Source organism: Geotrypetes seraphini, chromosome 5 (assembly GCF_902459505.1).
Source record: "Geotrypetes seraphini chromosome 5, aGeoSer1.1, whole genome shotgun sequence".
Lineage (NCBI taxonomy): Eukaryota > Metazoa > Chordata > Amphibia > Gymnophiona > Dermophiidae > Geotrypetes > Geotrypetes seraphini.
Genome location: NC_047088.1, coordinates 70,090,043 through 70,113,493, shown reverse-complemented (window position 1 = coordinate 70,113,493; position 23,451 = coordinate 70,090,043). Strand labels below are relative to the sequence as shown.

Genomic DNA, 23,451 nt, shown 5'->3' with positions numbered 1-23,451 from the left:
GTTGAAGTTGCAATTGGGGGAAATTGACCTCGAAACCCAAATGTTGAAGAAAAAGCGCACACCTTGTGGAGAAGTGTCTTTTATTAATCAATCGTCAAGATAAGGAAAGACTTGAAATCCTTGACTTCTTACAGCTGTTGCTACAACGACAAGGCACTTGGTGAAGACCCTTGGAGAGAAGGCCAGACTGAAGGGTAGAACCCTTTATTAGTAGTGCTGATGGGCAATTCGAAACTGCAGAAATTTTCTGTGAGCTGGATGAATTGGTATTTGGGTATAAGCCTCTTTGAGATCTAGAGTGCATAGCCAATCGTTGTGATCTAACAGGGGATACAGAGTTCCTAGAGATAACATTCAAAATTTTTCTTTTACTTGAAACTTGTTGAGATGTCGGAGATCGAGTATGGGGCGCAGACCTCCTGTCTTCTTTGCGACAAGAAAATACCTGGAGTAGAATTCCTGATTTTTCTGGGAGGGAGGGACTACCTCTATGGAATTTAGATGAAGCAAGGCCTCTATTTCCTAAAGAAGAAGGGATTTCTGCTGATGGTTGAAAGAGGACTCTCTTGGTGGATGATTTGGAGGCATGGAGAGAAAATGAAGAGAGTAACCATCCTTGATTACTTTGAGAACTCAGGAATCGGTCGTTATCAGAGACCAACATTGATAATAAATTTGCAGACAACCCACGATTGGTTGAGGAAGAGGCTGTGAGAGAGGAACAGCAGCTATGTTCTCGAGAAGTGCGTCAAAAAGACTGAGCAGGCTTCTGAGGGGCTGCTGATTGAGACTTTTGAGAGCCTTCTGAGAAGGCTGTCTAGAAACAGGTTGCTTAGCAGTATAGCGCCTCTGATATGAATAAGAAGGCTTGGTCAACTGCCTTGAAGTGGAAGGTTTAGCCTTTGGTTTAACCAAAGAATCCTAACTGGTTTCATGCAATGTTAACTTTTGCATAGCTGCTTCAATAGAATACCCGAATAGCTCATTTCCTAAACATGGAATGTTGGCTAATCGATCTTGAAGATTAATGTCCATATTAGAGACTCTTAGCCATGCCAGGCATCTCATAGCAACTGACATAGCCGATGCTCTGGAAGACATTTCAAATGCATCATAGGTTGACCTTGATATATACTGTCTAGTTTGTTTCAGAGTAGATATAATCTGCTGATATTGTGCAAGGTGTTGCGAAGGAATATATTGGTCAAAATTAAGTAGCTGATTGATCAAATGTTTCAAATAACAGGAAAAATAAAAATTGTAGTTGAGTATCTTGTTAGCCAGAATGGTATTTTGGTAGAGTCTATGACCAAATTTGTCCATAGTCCAGCCCTCAAGTCCTGGAGGTGTCGAAGCATAAACCTTGATAGTAGAAGATTTCTTAAGGGTTGATTCCATCACTAATGACTGATGCTGAAGTTGTGGCCTATCAAGCCCAGCAGAAAAAACTATTCTGTATAAAGAATCGAGCTTCTTTGGGGCCACTGCAACAGATAAGGGTTTTTCCCACTTCTTAACCAGAGTCTCTTTGAGAATACCATGAAGTGGTAGCCTGAGGAGCTCTTTAGGAGATTCATCATAATCCAAAGCTTCCATGTACTCTGCACTACGGGCAGTATCGGCTTCTAGCTTAACAGGCAAAGCTCTGCCCAACTGCCTGATATACTGTATTTGGTAAAAGAAAGTCTCTCTAAAGGAGATTTCCTCTGAGAAGATGAATGCTGTGGATACTGTTGTGGAGAGAAACTACATGAGTGAGGATAGGACACAGTAGGTGACCAGTCTGAGAAAGTACGTAAATTTGAATCATAAAGAAGACTTGGAGATGGAGAACGACGAGGACAATGACTGTGAGAAATCTTCTGATGCCGTTGGTACCGATCCCTCGAAGAGGATGACTGGTGTATATCTCGTTTGTGCTTCCATGCTTCGGATCAACGAGGGTACCTTAACAGGAATGTTGATGCTTCGAAGGTGATGTTTGATGCCTCAACGATGAACATCAGTGAGATGACCTGCAACAACGATGACTGGATGATGAACGCATCAAGATGAGGAATGTTGATGCCTCACAGGGAATGATCAATGCTCCACCGAACAGCTGGCATTGGTACCTTCAGGCCTTGTAATACTATGCTCAAGCTGGGCCAGTACCGAGGGAGTAGGCTGTGTCATCAGAAGCAGCTTAAACATACTACCCAACTCCCTCTGGAAAAACTCATTGAGTCTTTCCTGAAACAATGACACTGGTTCCGAAGGCAGGTTGCCTCAGTGTGGGTGACTTCAACGAGGAAGCACACCTTGGAGATGAGACAACCTGCATTGTTTGATCTGCATCGACTGACTCGATGCTGTAGAGACCTGTGATGCTTGTTGGAAAATGGTAGGCTTCTTAGCCAGCTTCCCCAACACCAGTAGGTCCTGCGATGCCGATGTCTTCAACATCGATGGCTGTGAAGACTTAGCACCTTCCATGAACGCGCTGTAAAAACTGCTCTATAGAAAAGAAAACAAAATGACCCAAAAAGCTATCAACCCAAAGAAAAGTTGATAACTCAACATGACCCTGTAAGTCCCCCACTGTGAAGACGAGGGATTAGCTTGATGGAAAGTTTTTTTAAAAACCCCTGTCAAACTGAAATTTAAAAAAAAATGAAGAAAAAATTAATAAAAATAAAATATTTAGAGAAAAAAAGACACAAAGCAGGAAGGCAAGTAAAAAACTGAACAGAGTTCAGGAAAAAAATGAACTTCTTCACTTTGCGGAAAACGAAGAACTGGGGGAACCTCATGCCTCGGCAGGCAGGAGAGCACTCGAGCATATGCTGTGCAGTAAGTCGCGATGTTTTTTGAAACGTAAAGTGACAGTTCACTTATCAGACTGTCCGTACCGGGCTCCGTGGATGACATCAGCCATATGTGAGAATATGATGCCTGCTTGTCCTAGCATAATAGCTTTTATCATATGTTATGGGATCCAAGAAATAGGCACATCATTCTGTAATACTTGGGTTGTTTATTAGAGAATGATGAGGGAAAAACATTTGTCTCCATCTCTGCCCAGTCCCCGCAAGCTCAGTCTCTGGCCCCACCCCATCCCTGCGAGCTCAGTCTCCGTTTCTGCAAACCGTCTGATCCCATCTGCAGAAGTCTCTAATAGTTATGATTTTATATTGATCTTATTTTATTAAAGTATCAAAAGAACCAATATTCTGAACAATTGTCATTTTATAAACACAAATAATACAGAGCAAGGATCAATAAAACCCCTATCTCCCCTTCATAAATATCCCCTCCACTATTGAAAAAACTGAATAAGCAAAATTATTACAGAATGCTACACAGAAAAATCATGCTAACAGAATACCGCAGTCACACATGACAGGAATAGTATAAGGGGAGTGCAACTGCCCCTTGGTCAGAGAGAGCCCTAAGTCAGCTGGACGCTAAAGAAGCACGGCCTGGGCTTTGCGGTCCCCAGTTATGTCTAACACTAGCTCTGGCAGGATATACATATTTCAAATCTGATATACTCTAATCACAAAATAGAACCCTGGCCCTACCCCAGAAACCTTTAAAATTTATGTTTAAAGACAACTCCTCACCACTACCACCAATTTCTGTCATAGGCTGTCATAGCTTTACTATGCCATGCTGGTGCTGAGAGCTGCAGAAGGGATGAAACAGCAGCCAGAGAAGCCTCAGAAAAGCCAGGACATCCAGATAGCTTGCTTCTTCAAATTGCCCTCAATCCAACTGGCCCCATACCCACACTGGAACTTGCACACAAAGTCAGGGGAGGAAATGCATTCTGCACCCAATCCTGGAGAAAAACCACCACGTGGCCACTTATCCTGCGCTTAAGCTCTCTGCGGACAAAAACTGGAGTGAGTCTTGGACCCAAGGGAATGGTCCTTGAGCTCCCGGATTGTTAATGCAGGTTGGCCAAGCAGGCTGCCCCTTGGCTACAGACTACTGCCCTCAGAGTTTGTGTTCTCTGCAGCCAGAGATATCTCTAAATTGGGAGCCTGTGCAACATCAAAAAGCCTCACAACCGGATAAAAAAACCCCGAAATTAACTTTAAAATAAACATGAGCAGAATAGACAGGCTCCTACCATCTCATGTGTAGAGAGTAAAACTGAGGTATTACAGGACAGCCCAGAGGGATAGGAGGTGGAGCAGAAAAATGTTCATGAGGTTCTACACAGGATCTCACAACCAGAGATATTTTTATTTATTTTAAAATTTCTTCTCCGCTTACCATCTAAGCGGGTTACATTAGAAAACATATATATTCATGGCATACTCGAATATCTTGCAACATATACATCTTATCCTATATTTCCATATGATATGTATCCTATCCAATTTTTCCGTAAATAGCTAAAACTAGCATAATACTTCCACATATACTTGCTAAAACTAGCAAATTCTAATAAAACTGTTCACCCTTAATGAACCATAAAATATCATGTTATACAGAGCTAACAAAAAACTTCCACAAATAAAAGTGTTTTCAATTGCTTCTTAAACGATATTTTCTCTCTGCATAATCTTAAGCACCCTGGCAAAGTGTTCCATAAATGTGGACCAACCACCAAAATGGCTGTTGCTTGCGTCTTTCATCTAATACATCAATTTATAACTTCACTAGTGTTTAAGCCCATTACATTCATTACAGTAATGGATGCTAGAATAGCCCCACCTATATCCTGACCCTGACCCCAGCTGTGCCCCGCCTCTACAATGCCCAGACCCTGCTTCCCACTGATCCCAGTCTCACCTTTCACCATTTCCTTAGTCCTCTGTATTCTTTTGGCCCTCATCGATCCTGTACTGCATTTATCACCCTTTCAGTCCCAGCTCCAGTCCTATCTATCCTTCTTTCCATTGCCTCCAAGGGAATTTTTCCTGTCCCTATATTCCACCCCCACCCAGCTTCTCTTCCTTTTTTACCAATTTCTCTGTCGTCTCTCCCCTGCCCTTTCCCATGGTAATGCAACTGTCTCCCTCCCCATTCCAACATGTGCCACTTTAACCCTCTTCACCCAACCGCACCCCAACACCAGAGCCTGCACCAATTGAAACCCCACCCCCCAATGGTATCCTCAGACCACTCTCTGTAGCACTATGACATGACATGAACCCGCTTCATACGGAAAACTGAGTGAAGCTGTACAAAGGAAAACCCAGTTGGGGTCAGGAGTATAAGGAGGGCTGCCAGCAAGTAAGTAACAGCATTGATTCTTGCAGGTAGGGGTGGGGATAGAGGAGATTTGGCTATGATATGGATTAGATTCCATATGGACAGGTGTGGGAAGGGGTGGGTGAAATCGCTTTCCCCCTTCAACTCTCAATTTCCAAGCACAGACAGCCTGGGTAGAATCCCATCCCGCACTCCCTCAGTCTTACCTTTTTACCTTTCTTTGCCTCATTTTCCATGTTTGCTACCACAGGCCACGGGGACATCACTGTGAGTAAGAAGGGGGACAGTTTTTTCTCCTTTACAAAGTCCTCCACACTGAGAATTTGCCACACCCACTATAATGTGGCAGCCAGACTGGAGGAGCAGAAACTCTTTCTCCCCTCCCCCCCCCCCACCCGCTCCTCATGCACGTCCCCTACAGCCCATACCAGATCAACCCCAGCGGCCTACAGCCGCCGACAGCCGACGCGGTCTATATCGTGCTCTCCACCAGCGATCCCGCCATCTTATTAAAGAGTGTCGAGCGGTGACGGAGGCGATGGGGAACGGAGAATAGGTTCAGGGTTGCCAGGGGGGAGGGAAGAGGGGAGGATGAGCCCGGCTGAGACTGGCAGGAAGAAGAAGGCGGGGCAGGTGAGGCTATCAGGCAAGCGAGAGAGGGGATGCCAGATGTGAGGCTAGCAGTCAATGGAGATGGCTACATCGGCGTTCTGTGCAGGAGTTGCGGCCATTTTGAAGATCGGTCTGCCCTGCTCCTTGCCTTAGTATATTTTTAAGTTGAAAGACGCGGCGGCAGTGGCTCTTCTCAAGATCCCCGACTGCCTCGTCTTTCAACTTAAAAATATAGTAAGGCAAGGAGCAGGGCAGACCGAAGAATAGCAAGGCCGACAGCTGCTGCGTCCAACATCCGCCTCGGGGGAGGAGAGACAATAGAAGCGGGAAGCAAAGACATTAAGGGAGCAGTGGTGCGGCAAACTTACAGGAAGGGACGGAGGGAGTATTTTTTGCTTCTTGGCTTTATCCTTCAGGCAGCAAGACCCGCCGTGGTGGCGCTGCGCGCATGCGCACTCCTATCTGCGGTGCCCTACAGCGCACGGAAAACGGAACACGCGATGGGAGTGCGTATGTGCGGCTTAGGCTTTTATTATATTATAGATAAATTGCAGATTGTGATCTCAGATTTCTAGTAGGCATATACTGCTTCAAAAGATGTCTTAGATACAAAGGAGTCTCCCCATAAATTACCTGATGAACTATTGTCAAAATTTTGTATTCAATGTAAACTATTCAATACTACCGTAATGTGATCATTCCAGGCTAACCCTGTGATCATAAGAGCAGCTGCATTTTGTACTACCCAAGTATTCCAGAATGATGTGCCTTTTGAACTAGAAAAATTGTTATTGTGAGGAAAAGTGCATTTTGAATCAGTAGATTGGGAACTACTTCCACCCCCTCCTTTTGCTACTGGAGGAACAAACACCATTCATGCATACAATATTGACTTTATAATAATAATAATACAAAATTATTATTTTATACCGCCATTACCAAGAGTTCTAGGCGGATTTGGGGGGGGAATAAAAGCATGTATAATAATATTATTTAAGAATGCCAAGTGTGTTATGTAAATTAATTGTAATAATACTGTACACTTGTTGAAAGAAATAAAAAGGAATAAAGATTAAAAAAAAAAAAAAAGAAACTGAACAATCAGCGAAGTACATACATATCATGGGATAAAACCAGGATTAAAAGTTAGTAAAATAATTACAATGTTAAAAAGACCTAGTTATGTGAAAGAAGAATTTCCTGCAAATTTGGGATTCTTATATTCAACAGCAAACTTCAAGGGCCTGTAGTTGTACTTTGAATGACTTAGAAAAGTCTTTAAACCCTATGGGGCTCATAATCGAAACTGAACTATGTCTAAAAACCCGCCCAAGTTGGCACTTGGACAAGCTAAAAGATAGGTCGTCCAGGTGCCGATAATCGAAACAGCTTTTTAGATGTATCCAGGAACTTTTTAGGCCTCTGAATCCCACTGTGTGCCCAGAGCTGAAAGAGGCATTGTTGGAGGAGTGGTTAGGGCGGGATGTGTGCAGGATGTGGGCCTAGACTTAGTCGTCCTATAGGGATAATCGAAGGTTTGACGAGACTGCCTAGCCTAGAGGGAACTTATACGTTGTGACTTAGATGATGTAAAGACACGTGTAAGTGCCCAAAAGATATCCAAAGTGACCAGATAACCACTGCAGGGACAAAGTAAAGACCCCCCCACCCCCCACTGCACCCCCACAAAGTTCAAAATAAAAACGTACAAACCTGCCTCCGGAACATCAGCACCTGGCATAGGAAAGCCTAGTAGAGCTGTATATTTTTTTTTCCAAATATTTTTTATTTTCTAATTTTTCATAAAGTGTACATAATAATTAATTACAATTTATAAATACATATTATCACTTTTATATCTAATACATTATATATCTGAATTTGATTTTCCCCCCTCACCCTCCCCCCTCCCTTTCATTACTTTAATATAATATTTTAATTTTCAAATTTTTATAAAAAGTATACAACATATTAGAATACTATTGATACATATTCAATAACTTTTTTATATCTAATATAATATAATCTAAACAATTTTTATCCCATTTCCCTCCCCCCACCCTTTTATTACCTTATATAAAAATTTTTTGGAATTCAATTTGGCCACAAATTAATAAATTAATGGAAAATCATATTGCGATATCATATGATACAATTTTATTTGGAACAATGATGAGAAAAAAAAAGTCAAATTTCACCAGAAAATAATAAGCTTTTATTAATTATGACAGGGGTTGCCATTCAACATATAACTAACAATTGGAAAAATTACAACAACCTAAATTACACATTTTGGTGGAATACAATATGTCATATTTTTAAAATGGAAAGAACAATAGCAGTACAAAAGGGGACATATATTAAATTTATAAAAATATGGGGGCCATTGACAAAATACTATAATGAATAAATAATATGATGTTTTCTTCTTCTTTTCTTTTTTTTTTTAAGGATTTTTTTTTTTTTTATGACACACATAAAGGGGGGGTAAGAAAAATTAATTTATACATAGTATGTTATAATATATTATACAAAATGTAACGTATGAAAAAAAAAAAAGCTAGTAGAGCTGTATAAAGGTGGCTTAAGTAGTCTGGGGAGTGGGCTAGTGAACCATAGAGAGGTGGACCCAGGCCCATAAGACACTCTTTAGCTACTACATTCATGGTAGAAAATGTGAGTCCATCAAAAAACCCTTAAACCTTAATGTACTGCCATATAGGTGCCATCTGCAGCCATAAGGGCTATTGGGGTTGTAGGCAGGTAGGTATAGTGGGTTGGGGGGGCTCATAATGACCTATAAGGGAGTTGTTGTGAGATGTTTATGTGGCACCCTTTTTCTGTAGTTCATAGCAGTGCCCTGTAAGGTGCCCCACTGCTCTGTTGCCATGTCTGGGAGGCAAAAGAAGAATACCTTGCCTTGAGCTACAGACAGTCCAACAAAAGGAAAGGGAGACGTCTTTTCAACCAATGACAGAGTCTTTATTCAAGAATGTTATCTCAACAAGGATAATAGTTTTGGCGTAATCAAGGTGCCTTCCTCAGGGGACACTCATTTAAAAAGCTCTGAACATGCTGAGGTGAAAAAAATCGTGTTCAGAGCTTTTTAAATGTGTCCCCCCTGAGGAAGGCATCTTGATTATGCCAAAACTAGGATCCTTGTTGGGACAACATTCTTGAATAAAGACTCTGTCATTGGTTGAAAAGACATCTCCCTTGCCTTTTGTTGGCCAGCCAAGTCTGGGTGGCCAGTCCATCACAATGCTGGCCGCCCACCCCCCCCACCCCACGTCCAAAAGATCTTGTTCTGGACGTTTTAGACTTGGATGAATTTTTGGTTGATAATGTGGTATAAAGATAGATGTAGTGGTGGACTGGATGATCAAATGCCTGGATGTATAGACAGATTTTCGAAAAAAAAAAAAATTATTGTGGATGTACTTTTTGAGAATGATCATTTTGCTGCTGCTGACTTTGGGCGACTAACGTCCTACATCCAAATCAGACTTAAGGCGTTTCTTTTGATTATGCCCCTCCACACATTCTGCTTCTGAGTAAACCCTTAAGCAATAACTTTGGGGGTGGGTTAGAGATGGGAAAGGGGTTATGTTTTGGGAGGAATATAAGTCATTGCTTAAAGTAAATCCTGGTGGCTATAAGAACCAAGGCTGAATGGCAAGCAATAGAGAGCACTGTGTATTTTATTGTTGATTCACATAGATTGTTCTGTGGGGATTTTGGGACTATGGTTTGTCTGCCTGGCGATTTTAAAGCATGCATGGGAGGAGGGAAGAAAATATACTGATTTTCAAGTTTCAAATTCTCTGTATTTTTGTTAGATTGAAAGGGAGTAAGTTTACAAATGTTTTCCACCTGTAATGTCTGTTTAACAGACAAGATAAGCCTTTCATAAAATTGCATGGCAGGATATGCACTTACAAATACGCAAGATAACATAGTGGTGTGTAGTTTTATGCACAGAAGGGAGGAAGTTGTGAATTATAAAATACATGAGTGTATACACAAATTTACACCAGCTTTGGAATATGTGTTTTTTTTGGCATTTGTGCACTACTGGGGCTTATTCTGGATGCCTATTTTACAAAGGCACATAAGTGTCTCTTTGGGCTTCTCAAATAGGTGTTTTGTTATGAAACCAGGTTCTATGTGCTAAAGCTCAGTGGCGTACCTAGCATATGTGACACCCGGGGTCCATCATTTTTTGACACCCCCCCCATCTATATGAAAAATATGATTTTTAGTAACAATCTACATATCGCACAACAAGAGTGTACCTAGGAAAAGGCAGCATCTTAAACACTGCAGTGAGCACTAGAACACCAACACATACATTGTAAAACTAAACAAGCCAGATCCTGCAAAGTCAATTGATCCTGTACAGTCGATGCTATCAGAAAGCCATGTCCCTTTCATACATACAGACAGCTACACCCTCTCCCAATATGGAATAATCACAAACTAAAAATAGAAATATGTAGACAAAAGTTAAACTGAACTGCCAAGAAACCAGACTCTGCATATAATGCAACACCACAACACCACAAAAACAGTAATACATGTCCTCTAATACAGTGCAAAATATAAAGACAGTAGATGTAAATTTGAAAAAACTGATACATAACAATCACCACTTTACAAATTAACAAATAAAAATAAAACAAATAATGAGAAATAAGAAAATACCATTTTATTGGACTAATCCCCGTAAGCTTGGTCCCAATCCCCACAAACCACCTGATTTCATCCACACAAGCCTTGAATTGTTTTATGTTGAACTTATTATATTAAAGTATAAAAAGAAACAATATTCTGTACAATTGTCAATTTATAAATCAGCATCTTCTCCCACTCTCTCTTCCCCATTTCCCTTTAGCGTCCTCAGCCTACTCTCTCCCCACTTTCCTTTAGTGCACGCACATAAAAACAAGCAAGTAATTTTATATAATTTACATTCTATTCATTCATAGAAATTAAAGTCTACTCTAAATAATGCCAGTCACATAACAAAACATGATTTTGCAAAAATAATTCCCTGCACAGTCAAGCCTGCAAGGATTACTAGATGTCTTTCAGCAGCTCCCCTCCCTCCCTCCCTCCCCCTTACCTTTGTAGCCAAGTCAAAATGATCTACCAACAATAAAATTTTAAAAACACAAAGCACACTGTACACAGAGAAAATGTTAATTATCATTTATATTCCGCGGGTTTTCAAAGAGGTCAAGGCAGATGACTTTATGTAATGTCACCTCAAAAATAGACAAATATACCCTCTCCCTTTTTACTTAACTGCAATAGCGTTTTTTAGCGCAGGGAGCTGCGCTGAATGTCCCATGCTGCTCTTGATGCTCATAGGCTCCCTGCACTAAAAACCGCTATTGCGATTTAGTAAAAGGGGGCCATAGTGCAAAATATAGACAGCATATATAAATTCTCAAAACAGACACATTTTGATCATTAAATTGAAAATAAAATCATTTTTCCTACCTTTGGTAATTTCATCATTCTCTGGTTGCACTTTATTCTTCCGACTGTGCATCCAATATTTCTTCCCTTCTTTCAGCCTCCTGTATGCTTCCTCTCCTCCAGACCTCATTCCCTCCCCCAACTTTTCTTTGTTTCATCCTGCCCCCTTCTTTCTTTCTCTCTCCATGCCCCCTTTCTTTCTGTATGTCTGTATTTCTCTCTCTCTCTCTCCGTGCCCCATTTTTTTTCTTTCTTTCACCCTGCCCCCTTCTTTATTTCTCTCTCCAAGCCCCCTTTCTTTCTCTATGTCTCTGTCTCTCCGTGCCCCATTTCTTTCTTTCACCCTATCCCTTCTTTCTTTCTCTCTCCCCATTCCCCCTTTCTTTCTCTATGTTTGTCTTTCTCTCTCTCTCTCCATGCCCCATTTATTTCTTTCTTTCACCTTCTTTCTCTCTCCATGCCCCCTTTCTTTCTCTGTCTGTCTTTCTCTCTCTGTGCCCCATTTCTTTCTTTCACTCTACCCCTTCTTTCTTTCTCTCTTCCCATTCCCCCTTTCTTTCTATCTCTCTCTCCGTGCCCCATTTCTTTATTTCACCCTGCCCCCTTCTTTCTCTCTCCATGCCCCCTTTCTTTCTCTGTCTTTCTCTCTCTCTCTCTCCGTGCACCATTTCTTTCTTTCTCTCTCCATGCCCCCTTTCTTTCTCTATGTCTGTCTTTCTCTCTCTCTCCCCATGCCCCATTTTTTTCTTTGTTTCATCCTGCCCCCTTTCTTTCTTTCTGGCTCCCTGTCCCCCCCCTTTCTTTCTTTCTGGCTCCCTGTCCCCACTTTCTTTCTTTCTGGCTCCCTGTCCCCCCCTTTTCTTTCTTTCTGGCTTCCTGTCTCCCCTCCCTTTCTTTCTTTCTTTCTCCCTGCCCTCTCCCATGCCACTGCTATTGGGAAACATGCTGCTGCCACCGCCGCTGGGGAAAGGCTGCCACTGGCCATCGGAAACAGGCCGGTGTCGAGTTCACCCTGCTTCTCTTCCCCGCAGGGCCGACCAACTCTTGCCACCCGACGTCAATTCTAACGTCGGAGAGGACGTTCCGGGCCAGCTAGGCAGTGATTGGCTGGCCCAGAACGTCCTCTCCGACATCAGAATTGACGTTGAGCGGCGAGAGTTGATCAGCCCGCGGGGAAGAGAAGCAGGGAGGGAGAACTCGGCGCCGGCCTTTTCCCAGTGGCAGCCTTTCCCCGGCAGCAGCCAGCTGTGCACCCCCTTGGGGTGTGCACCCGGGGCGGACCTCCCCCCCCTTCCCCTTGGTACGCCACTGCTGAAACTATTAAAACACAATTAGAAATCATAACTGAGATCTCAACTGCACAAGAAAAGTTGTTGTTTTTATGGGGAGTTAGAAGATAAGGATCCCAAAGATGTGAAGCTCTACCACAACAGAAACTTTAAACACAATGGCTGTTAAGAAGCAAAAACAATGGTATTCTTTTGATCCTGAGAGCATTGCTCAAAACCTAGACATTTCTGAACCACTTACCTTATAATGGAGCTATGGAAATGACCTTAAAACTTTTTATTTTGCCACCTTTTACTTCTTCTACAATGTCTTTCTTTCACTACAGTACAGATCATCAAAAACTAAGGGGGTCTTTTACTAAGGCGCGCTAGCCGATTTAGCATGCGGTAAATGCTAACGTGTCATACAATATAATAGATGCGTTAGCATTTAGCACGTGCTAAATCGGCTAGCGCGCCTTAGTGAAAGACCCCTAAGAAAATAATTGCAAGAAAGATATTCTTGTTTCACATCTCTTCGCTACATGATACTCAAAATATGGTACAACAATCAAGCTTATTATTTTTTATCAAAATTATAAATAATAAAAGCATGAACAAAGTAAAAACAAATCAACTGAAATAAAGTAAAATTAGACAATAATACACAAGTGGAATGTGCAGTATAAAAATAGAAAACTATCTTCAATCTCACCCAAGCCATTCACCCTTCGCATCCCTGGCAAGGAGACAGCATTATGTCCAGGTTGTGTTTATGTTTAAGGTTTTCAGGGGTGTCCAACCTGCAGCCCGAGGGCCCTGTGAAGTATTTTGTGTGGCCCCGGTCGAGGGCGATGCAATGTTTTCCTCTGCTGCCCCTGAGTATTTACTGTCTTGTCGGCTCCCTCCTCAGTCTTGCTGCAGCGTTTGCGCTTTTTTGCGGCCCCAGAAAACTTTTTTCCAGCCAATGTGGCCCAGAGAAGCCAAAAGGTTGGACACCCCTGGTTTATATGATCCAGGCTAATAAGATCCTTGTATTTTGAGTCTACCAACAGTCTACATCCATACCTCTCTGCTTGCTAAGAGACAGTGAACCCGCTCCAGTTTTAATTAGGCCAAATTTTAAGTGATAATTTTGCTATTGACTATATATATATATATATATATATATATATATAAATGTTTTATCATTTTCAGTCGTCAATCAATCAACACAAACAAGACCTTGCTTACCTTCATCTGTGTCACTGCACAGGTGCTCCCAGGAGCCACACTTGTCCTGAGCTCCTGTAGGATTGACTCTGTCAGTTTCTTTTCCAGGACTGGTAAGGTTACAGTGCCATCTGTCTGCTTTTGCATTCGGTAGCTATTTGCCAAGATTCCCTTTCTTTCCAAATACTTCCTGTGATGTGAAAGAAAAGTTTGTAGAATCAAAAGGAAGAATTTATGTGGCCACTAGGCATTGTAATGCTTTTATCCTCAACGCTGTACTTCCCAAAGGTTAGAAAGGTTTTTATGTGTGAAATTATGTGTTTTAGCAGTGAATAGAGGATTTTGACAGGTACCAAGCCATACAATCTATTTTGGAAATGGATCATAGCCTGGTATAACCATTAATAATGTAGGATAAAATGTTATCTAAGAGATATATAGATTGTCTAGACCTCAGTTTAATATTTCATCCAAATGCCAAATTCCTCAGTAGCTGCAGCTGTTGGAACTATTCTGATGCCCAAAGTTACATCAGCTTTAGGGCTGATATAAATAATAATAATAATAATTTTATTTCTTATATACTGCTATACCATAAGTTCAAAGCGGTTTACAACAAGATTCATGCAATAAGAGTATGCGGTGATTACAACAAGAAGCATATGTTTAGAACAAGATACATAAGTTTAGAGCGGTTTACAACAAGATACATAAGTTCAGAGCGGTTTGCAAGAAGATACATGCAATGAGAATACGAGATGTTTGCAACAAGCAACCAATGATTACAGCCCATACCTAACTGCTAGGCACATATATATATATATATACACCTAGTTATGTTAGTATTCTATAAAGGAAAGTAGGAATCTACATTTCTTTACAGAATATTACTAATACTATTAATTATTTCCATAGCACTACCAGACACACGCTTCACTGTGCAGTCACAAAGAAGACAGTCCTTGCTCAAAAAAGCTTATAATCTAAACAGACAAGACAGACAAACAGGATGTCATGGATACAGTTAAGGGAACGGTTAATCAGCTGGCTGGGTTGGTGGGCAGAGGAGTAGGGTTATGGATTGAAGGCTATATCAAAAAGGTGGGTTTTCAGTCTTCTTTTAAACAAGGTAAGGGAAGGGGCTTGGCGGACAAACTCGGGTAATTTATTCTAGGCATAGGGAGCAGCTAGATGAAAGGAACGAAGTCTGGATTTGGCAGTGGAGGAGAAGGGTACAGCTAAGAGCAGGTTCCTACCAGGCGCCCTTAATGTGTCATACTGTATAACAAACCAGGACTTTAGATCAATCAGGTCTCTCAACTGTGAAAGATATATTATTAGGTGCTCAGATAAAACAATTTGTTGGTCATGATCAGCAAAATGCAAACTCAGAAAACCTGGGAAAAAAATGACAAAGCGCTCAATTTTGTATTATTAAACAAGATGACTGCACTTCATAGACACAATCTTTAGGAAAATATTTGGATTACAGGTAGGGTATAGCAGAGATTTATAAACAGCTTGTAATGAAATGTAGCAGGATAATAAAATCTAGGTGAGAAGTTTTTGCAGAAAAGCAAGCTTTCTAGTCACAATGGTAGGAAGACTAAATGGCAACTAGATAAGTCATGCCACTGGGTGCTTTCTTACATGTGGCATTTGTTTGATCTGTCTCTGGAGTTTTACCCAGCTTGAGCATGGAGAAGAGAAAGGGAAAGAGACCTGGTAATGTTCACCTCTATTTGGCTTATTCCCTGTGATGAGGCAGACCATTCTGGTGGTTTACTGAGTCTCTGTGGCTTCTAATGCAGCTATCCCTTCAGCCGTGCTGGTGGATTTGTTGACTAGTAGCAGTTTAGATGGGGCTTCTCTGAGGCCTTGCTGTAACCCAGAATAATATCATGTGGAGGATCAGCATTTGTTTGGCAAAGCTGAGAGTATGCTGGCCTTGCAGCTTTCAGAGGGACCCCTCCACCCCAGTGGCTGTGTCCTTTCCCCTGGATAGAGCTGCTCAGATGAAGAGAGGTCAGCAAACTCAATAAATTGTTGGTGAAATTGCCCAAACAGGGGGAGAAACTGCTTCCACTATTGTAGTGCAGGAGTTAAAGAAATTAGCTATTGTGACTTTGGAGTCACTCTGGAATGCCATACAGGGGCTTAATTCCTCTCTATTGAAGATACCTGGCAAGCTTATGGATGCAAGAATAATTGTTTCTGAGACTGCTGTGGCACAGGCCCAAGTTCTAGAAGAGCATGCCATTAAGACTGGTTCTTTGGAAGCTAGGATGACTGAGGTGCAAGATCTTAATGAGGCCTTGGGGAGAGATCAAAGGTTCTTTTTATATTGGAGAGTGAAGTACTTCATAGAAGAGAAGAATAATGTGAGGTTTCTGAACTTCCCAAAATCTTCCTTGATTGACCTGGTAGATACAGTATAGAAGTATTTTACTGATGTATTGAGAATATCATTGGATGTCCTTTTGCTGGTAGTGAGGGCTCAATATCTATAAGAACATAAGCAATGCCTCCGCTGGGTCAGACCTGAGGTCCATCGTGCCCAGCAGTCCACTCACGCAGCGGCCCAACAGGTCCAGGACCTGTGCAGTAATCTTCTATCTATACCCCTCTATCCCCTTTTCCAACAGGAAATTGTCCAATCCTTTCTTGAACCCCAGTACCGTACTCTACCCTATTACGCCCTCTGGAAGCGCATTCCAGGTGTCCACCACATGTTGGGTAAAGAAGAACTTCCTAGCATTCGTTTTGAATCTGTCCCCTTTCAACTTTTCTGAATGCCCTCTTGTTCTTTAATTTTCCGAAAGTTTGAAGAATCTGTCCCTCTCCACTCTCTCTATGCCCTTCATAATCTTGTAAGTCTCTATCATATCCCCTCTAAGTCCCCTCTTCTCCAGGGAAGAGTCCCAGTTTCTCCAATCTCTCAGCGTATGAAAGGTTTTCCATACCTTTTATTAAATGTGTCGCTCTCCTCTGAACCCTCTCGAGTATCGCCATATCCTTCTTAAGGTACGGCGACCAATATTGGACACAGTACCCCAGATGCGGACGCACCATCGCCCGATACAACAGCAGGATAACTTCTTTCGTTCTGGTTGTAATACCCTTCTTGATTATACCTAGCATTCTATTCGCTCTCTTAGCGGCCGCTGCACACTGTGCCGTTGGCTTCATTGTCATGTCCACCATTACCTCCAAGTTCCTTTCTTGGGTACTCTCATTCAATAACATCCCTCCCATCGTATAGCTGTACCTCGGGTTTCTGCTTCCCACATGTAGTACTTTACATTTCTCGACGTTGAACTTCATCTGCCATCTCGTCGCCCATTCCTCCAGTTTGTTCAAGTCCCTTTGTAATTCTTCGCAGTCCTCTTTAGTCTGAGCTCCACTAAATAGTTTGGTGTCATCCGCGAATTTTATTATCTCGCACTTCATCCCTGTTTCTAGATCATTTATAAATATATTAAATAGCGGCGGTCCAAGCACCGAGCCCTGCGGAACACCACTCGTGACCGTTCTCCAGTCCGAGTAGTGGCCCTTCACTCCTACCCTTTGTTTCCTACCCGCCAACCAATTTCTGATCCATCTAGTACATCTCCTTCCACCCCATGGTTCTTCAGTTTCCGAAGTAGGCGTTCATGGGGTACCTTGTCAAAGGCTTTTTGGAAATCTAGATATGATGTCTATGGGGTCTCCTCTGTTCATCCGTCTGTTAATTCCTTCGAAGAAATGCAATAAGTTCGTTAGGCACGATCTCCCCTTGCAGAATCCATGTTGGCTGGTTATCAGGAGTTTGTTTCTTTCAAAATGTTCATCAATGTTGTCTTTTATCAATGCTTCTGCCATTTTCCCCGGTCTGTAGTTTCCCGGGTCACCTCTTGATCCCTTTTTAAAGATGGGCGTAACATTGGCTATCTTCCAATCCTCCGGGATCACGCCTGTTTTCAGGGATAGAACCCTTGGGTGGATTCCATCCGGACCCAGGTATTTGTCAATTTTTAATTTTTCTATCTGCCTGCGTACTTCTTCAAGGCTCACTTTCATGGATGTTAATTTTTCTGTTTGAGCTCCATTGAAGATTTGCTCAGGTTCCGGTATGTTGGATGTGTCTTCATTTGTAAATACAGACGAAAAGAACATGTTAAGTCTTTCTGCCACTTCTTTCTCCTCCTTCACCACTCCCTTCCTGTCTCTGTCGTCCAGCGGTCCCACGTCTTCCCTAGCCGGCTGCTTCCCTTTAACATATCTAAAGAACGATTTGAAATTTCGTGCTTCCCTGGCTAGCCTCTCTTCATACTCTCTTTTGGCTTTTCGAACCATATGGTGACATTCTTTTTGATACTTCCTGTGCTCTTTCCAGTTCTCCTCAGTTTTGTCCTTTTTCCATTTCTTGAATGAATTTTTCTTATTGCCTATCGCTTCCTTCACTACTTTAGTTATCCACGCCGGGTCTTTTCTTCAACTCTTTTTGCACCCATTTCTGAATCTGGGGATATGCAGATTTTGCGCTTCGCTCACCGTGTCCTTGAAAAAAGACCAGGCATGTTCTACCGTCTGCCATTTCTTGGAAGTATTCCTAAGTTTCTTCCTTACCATTTCCCTCATTGCTTCTTAGTTTCCTTTCTTGAAGTTGAAAGTTGTCGCTATGGTTCTCTTTCCTTTCGGTATTCCTACCTCAACCTTGAACTTGATCATATTATGATCGCTGTTTCCCAACGGTCCCAGTACTTTCACTTCCTTTGCAGGTCCCCTTAACTCATTTAGGATTAGATCCAGAGTGGCATTTCCTCTCGTCGGTTCTCTAACAAGCTGCTCCATGAAGCAATCTTGTGTAGCCTCCAGGAAATCTGTCTCCCTAGCGCATTTTGAGCTTCCAAGACTCCAGTCTATCCCGGGATAGTTAAAGTCTCCCATAATAACTGTGTTACCACTTTTGCATTCTCGCTTTATCTCAGCTTCCATTTCTTCATCAATATCTCCGGTTTGCCTGGGTGGACGATAGTAGAGGCTCATCTTTATTTCAGGCCCTTTCCTTCCTGGTATTTTAACTCATAGCGATTCCAGATTGTTGATCGTCTCTGCTGTGTCCACTCTTGTCGATTGTATGCTTTCTTTTATGTATAGGGCTATTCCACCTCCTTTCTGTCCTAACCTGTCCTGGTGATAGAGCTTGCACCCCGGCAGTGCAGTATCCCATTTGTTTTCTTCATTCCACCATGTTTCAGAGACTCCAATGATGTCTATGTCCTCTGCATTGGCCATGGCTTCTAATTCCCCCATTTTGTTTCTTAGGTTCCTTGCATTGGTATATATGCAATTTAGATCCTGGTATTTTCTTGTCTTCATTTCCTTTCCCTGTGCTTCAATCTTTAGCTTCTTCTCACCTCCTCTTCTGAGTTAGTCAACTCCTGTAATTTGCCCGTTGTTTCTTCCCAGCCTTTTTCCCCCTTAGTATCTTCACGGGATACCTTCTTCCAAATCGTCGACACTTGGTCAACTGTCGGCTTTCTACTTCTTAGTTTAAAGCCTGTTCCATTCCTCTCCTGACGTTGTTTGCTAGAAGTCTAGTTCCCGCCGCGCTCAGGTGCAGTCCATCTCTCCTATAGAGCTTGCTCTTGCCCCAGAACATTGTCCGGTTCCTCACAAAGTGGAAACCCTCTTCCTCACACCATCTCCTCATCCATGCATTTATTGATTGTAATTCCTCCTGCCTTTTTACATCTGCCCTCGGTACCGGTAAGATCTCTGAGAACGCTATCTTCTGAGTCCTCATCTTCAACTTCCTTCACAGAATCTTGAACTGTTCTATCAACGTGCTTCTTCTGTAGTCTCTCCTGCTGACATCATTCGTCCCAATGTGGATCATTACTGTGATCTCTTCCGTCTCCGCTCCTTCCAGGATCTTTCCAATTTTGTCCACGATGTCCTTGGTTCTTGCTACTGGGAGGCAGGTCACTAGTCGATCCTCTCTCCCTCCTGCTATGTGGCTGTCCACATACCTCAGGATAGAGTCTCCCACTAGGATCGCTGACTTTCCCTTCTTTAATTTTCGCTTCGGTCTCAGGTCAATGTCCTCGGAGTGCTTTGCTGCTTCTTCTTCTATGTCCTTGGTATGCTTCATTGTTTCTTCTTCTAGGCATCAACTAGCCATTTTCTCCCCCTCATGCGGTGTTCCTCTATGGGCATCTTCTTTGAGGTCATCTGTTTCTTGTTCTCCCTTCCATGTTGGTGTTGGTGTATCTTCATCTTTCATCTGAAGTTCGTTCTCTTCCACCCTCCTCCTGTAGGCATCCTTGATGAATTTCTCGAGTTCCCTTACTTCCTCCTCAATGTGTCTCTCATTCATGAAGTCTTCAGCTGTCCTGATTGGGTCCTCCGTAGTGTAAAGTCCTTCTAGCTCCTGTATCTTGCCCTCTAATCGCTTTACTTCCTTCTTCAAGCTTTTCAGCTCCTGACACCGACCGCATACATATGACTGTCTCTCTGAGGGGAGGTAGTCATACATATGACAGTCTGTACAGAACACTGGAAAGCTCATCTTCTGGTTTCCCTCTGCTTCCATTGTCGTTCACGTTTTTCCAGAGTACTCTCTTTTATTTCACTGGTTCTTTTATACCTGTGTGAGTGTGTGTGTTCTTCTGTGTCTGCTGCTTGCTAATTCTTTACTCCTTTTGTTGGGTGTTTTGCCCTGTATTCACTCCTAATTTGTCACGTGCGTCTAGTGTTAAGTATTGTTGTGGTGTTCTGTGTTGGCTGACACTCCTATTTTAAGATAACAGTTAACAGTTTACGTGTGACCTGCTGATGTCATGTGTGTAAGTGCCCTCTGTGTCTGCTTTGTTTTGCTTTTATGTTCTAATTGATTTTTTGCTGTGTTAGTTATTGATTTTCTTACCTTGTTGCCCTTCCTTGATGTACTGACTCTGCCCTTCTTGAGGCCTTTCGCAAAGGTGCTCTCGCTAAGGTGAGCGCCTTTGCCGCTTGCCTTCGCCACGTGCCGTTGGCCCCTTCCCTTTTAAGGGGGAGCTTTGATGACTGACATGGAATGCTCTGAGTTTCATAATTTACAGTAGGAAGTTTCATCTGATATGAATCTCACAGATTTCCTGGAATTCTCCTTAGAAGTGATCATACAAAGATAACTTTAACACTGTAGTGATGTCTGCTTTGAAGCCAGATTACAATGCTATCTTATGTTTATATTTCCACAATTTGAGTGAGCTGCTTATGTGTTCAAAAGTTCATATATTTTCTAATTTGTCAAATGCTATACAGAAGCAATGCTAGGAATTCTTGGCCCTAGGTGCTATCTTTTCTGTTTCCTTGTAATTGTTCAGTTCTTAGGGTAAAACTTATTTGTGTTATTTTACTCTAAGTAGTTATTGGAGTTTACTGGCTAAGCAGGAGGTGAGGAATAGCAATGTTACTTACCTTAACAGTTGTTATCCAGGGACAGCAGGCAGCCATTCTCACTAGTGGGTGATGTCATCCGACAGAGCCCGATACGGACGTCTCACAAGCATATCTTGCTTGAAGAAACTCAGAAGTTTTGAGATGCCTGCACCGCGCATGCACCAGTGCCTTCCTGCCCGATGGTCCGGGCGTGTCTCCTCAGTTCAGGTAGCTAGCAGAGAAGCCAACCCAGGGGAGGTGGGTGGGACGTGAGAATAGCTGCCTGCTGTCCCTGGATAACAACTGTTACGGTAAGTAACATTGCTTTATCCCAGGACAAGCAGGCAGGTATTCTCACTAGTCGGTGACCTCCAAGCTAACCTCAATGGGATGGTGGGAGAGTTGGCAACTTAGGAGAATAAATTTTGTAACACTGTTTGACCAAACTGTCCATCCCTTCTGGAGAAAGTATCCAGACAATAATGAGAGGTGAATGTATGAACCGAGGACCAAGTGGCAGCCTTACAAATCTCCTCAATCGGTGTCGATCTGAGGAAGGCTACAGAGGCCGCCATTGCTCTGACCTTATGGGCTGTGACCTTACAGGGAAGGGGTAATCCAGCCTGGGCATAGCAGAAAGAGATACAAGCCGCCATCCAGTTGGAGATGGTGCGCTTCGATACAGGTCGTCCCAACTTGTTTGGATCAAAGGAGACGAAAAGTTGAGGAGCAGTTCTGTGTGGCTTGGTGCGATCTGGGTAGAAAGCCAAAGCACGTTTACAGTCCAGAGTGTGAAGAGCTGATTCTCCAGGATGAGAATGAGGCTTTGGAAAAAACACAGGAAGAACTATGGATTGGTTGAGATGAAATTCAGAGACCACTTTAGGCAGGAATTTCGGATGAGTGCGAAGGACCACCTTGTCATGATGGAACACTGTGAAAGGTGGATCCGCCACTAAGGCCTGAAGCTCACTGACTCTGCGGGCAGAAGTGAGGGCAACCAGAAAAACCACTTTCCAAGTGAGAAACTTCAGCGGAGCCTTGTTGAGAGGCTCAAAAGGAGGTTTCATAAGACAAGAAAGGACAACGTTGAGGTCCCAAACCACTGGAGGAGGTTTGAGAGGAGGATTGACATGGAAAAGTCCTTTCATAAATCTGGAAACCACAGGATGAGCAGAGAGAGGTTTCCCTTGAAGAGGCTGATGGAAAGCCGCAATAGCACTCAGGTGGACTCATATAGATGTAGACTTGAGTCCAGACTGAGACAGGTGTAGAAGATAGTCAAATACAGAAGATAGGGAGGCTCGCTGAGGCTCCTTACGATTAGAAACACACCAGGAAGAGAATCTAGTCCACTTTTGGGAGTTGCATTGTCGAGTAGCAGGCTTCCTGGAAGCCTCCAGCACCTCCCTCACTGCCTGGGAAAACAGATGAGGAGTTACGTTGAGAGGAACCAAGCTGTCAGGTGGAGAGACTGCAGGTTGGGATGAAGTAGAGATCCCTGATGCTGAGTAAGCAGTGAAGGAAACACTGGTAGAAGGAATGGCTCCCTGTTGCTGAGTTGAAGTAGAAGGGAGTACAAAGGCTGTCTGGGCCACCGAGGAGCTATCAGAATCATGGTGGCATGGTCGGATTTCAATTTGACCAGAGTCTTTTGAATGAGAGGAAAAGGAGGAAACGCATACAGAAAGCGATTTCCCCAATCCAGTAGAAAGGCATCTGCCTCGAGACGATGAGGAGTGTAGATCCTGGAGCAAAATTGAGGTAGTTTGAAGTTGTGGGGAGCAGCAAAGAGGTCTATCTGAGGCGTTCCCCACTTTGTAAAGATCTGATGAAGGGGCCTGGAATGGAGTGTCCATTCGTGAGGCTGGAGGAGACGACTTAAGTTGTCCGCTAGGACATTGTCCTTCCCCTGAATGTAGACAGCTTTGAGGAAGGCGTTGTGGCGAACCGCCCAATCCCAAACTCTGAGAGCTTCCTGGCAGAGGGAGGCCGAGCCCGTGCCCCCCTGCTTGTTGACATAATACATGGCGACCTGATTGTCTGTGCGAATGAGGACCACCATGTCGTGAAGCAGATGTTGAAAAGCCTGAAGAGCATTGAAGATGGCTCTGAGCTCCAGAAGATTGATCTGATGGAGTTGGTCTACACTGGTCCAGAATCCCTGAGTGCAAAGACCATCCAGATGAGCTCCCCATGCATAGGTCGAAGAATCGGTGGTGAGGACCTTCTGGTGGGGAGGAATGTGAAACAGCAAACC

General features: G+C 42.9%; 1 protein-coding gene across 2 annotated transcripts in view; it reads right to left on the bottom strand.

Annotated features, from left to right (window-relative positions):
• TRMT12 (tRNA methyltransferase 12 homolog) overlaps positions 1 to 23,451 on the bottom strand; it is a 62,997-nt gene that overhangs the window by 21,629 nt on the left and 17,917 nt on the right. For both annotated transcript variants that reach the window (XM_033945525.1, XM_033945524.1), the window contains exon 3: positions 13,806 to 13,974. In XM_033945525.1, coding sequence (XP_033801416.1) covers positions 13,806 to 13,974 — 169 coding nt within the window. The remainder of the gene's footprint in view (positions 1 to 13,805; positions 13,975 to 23,451) is intronic.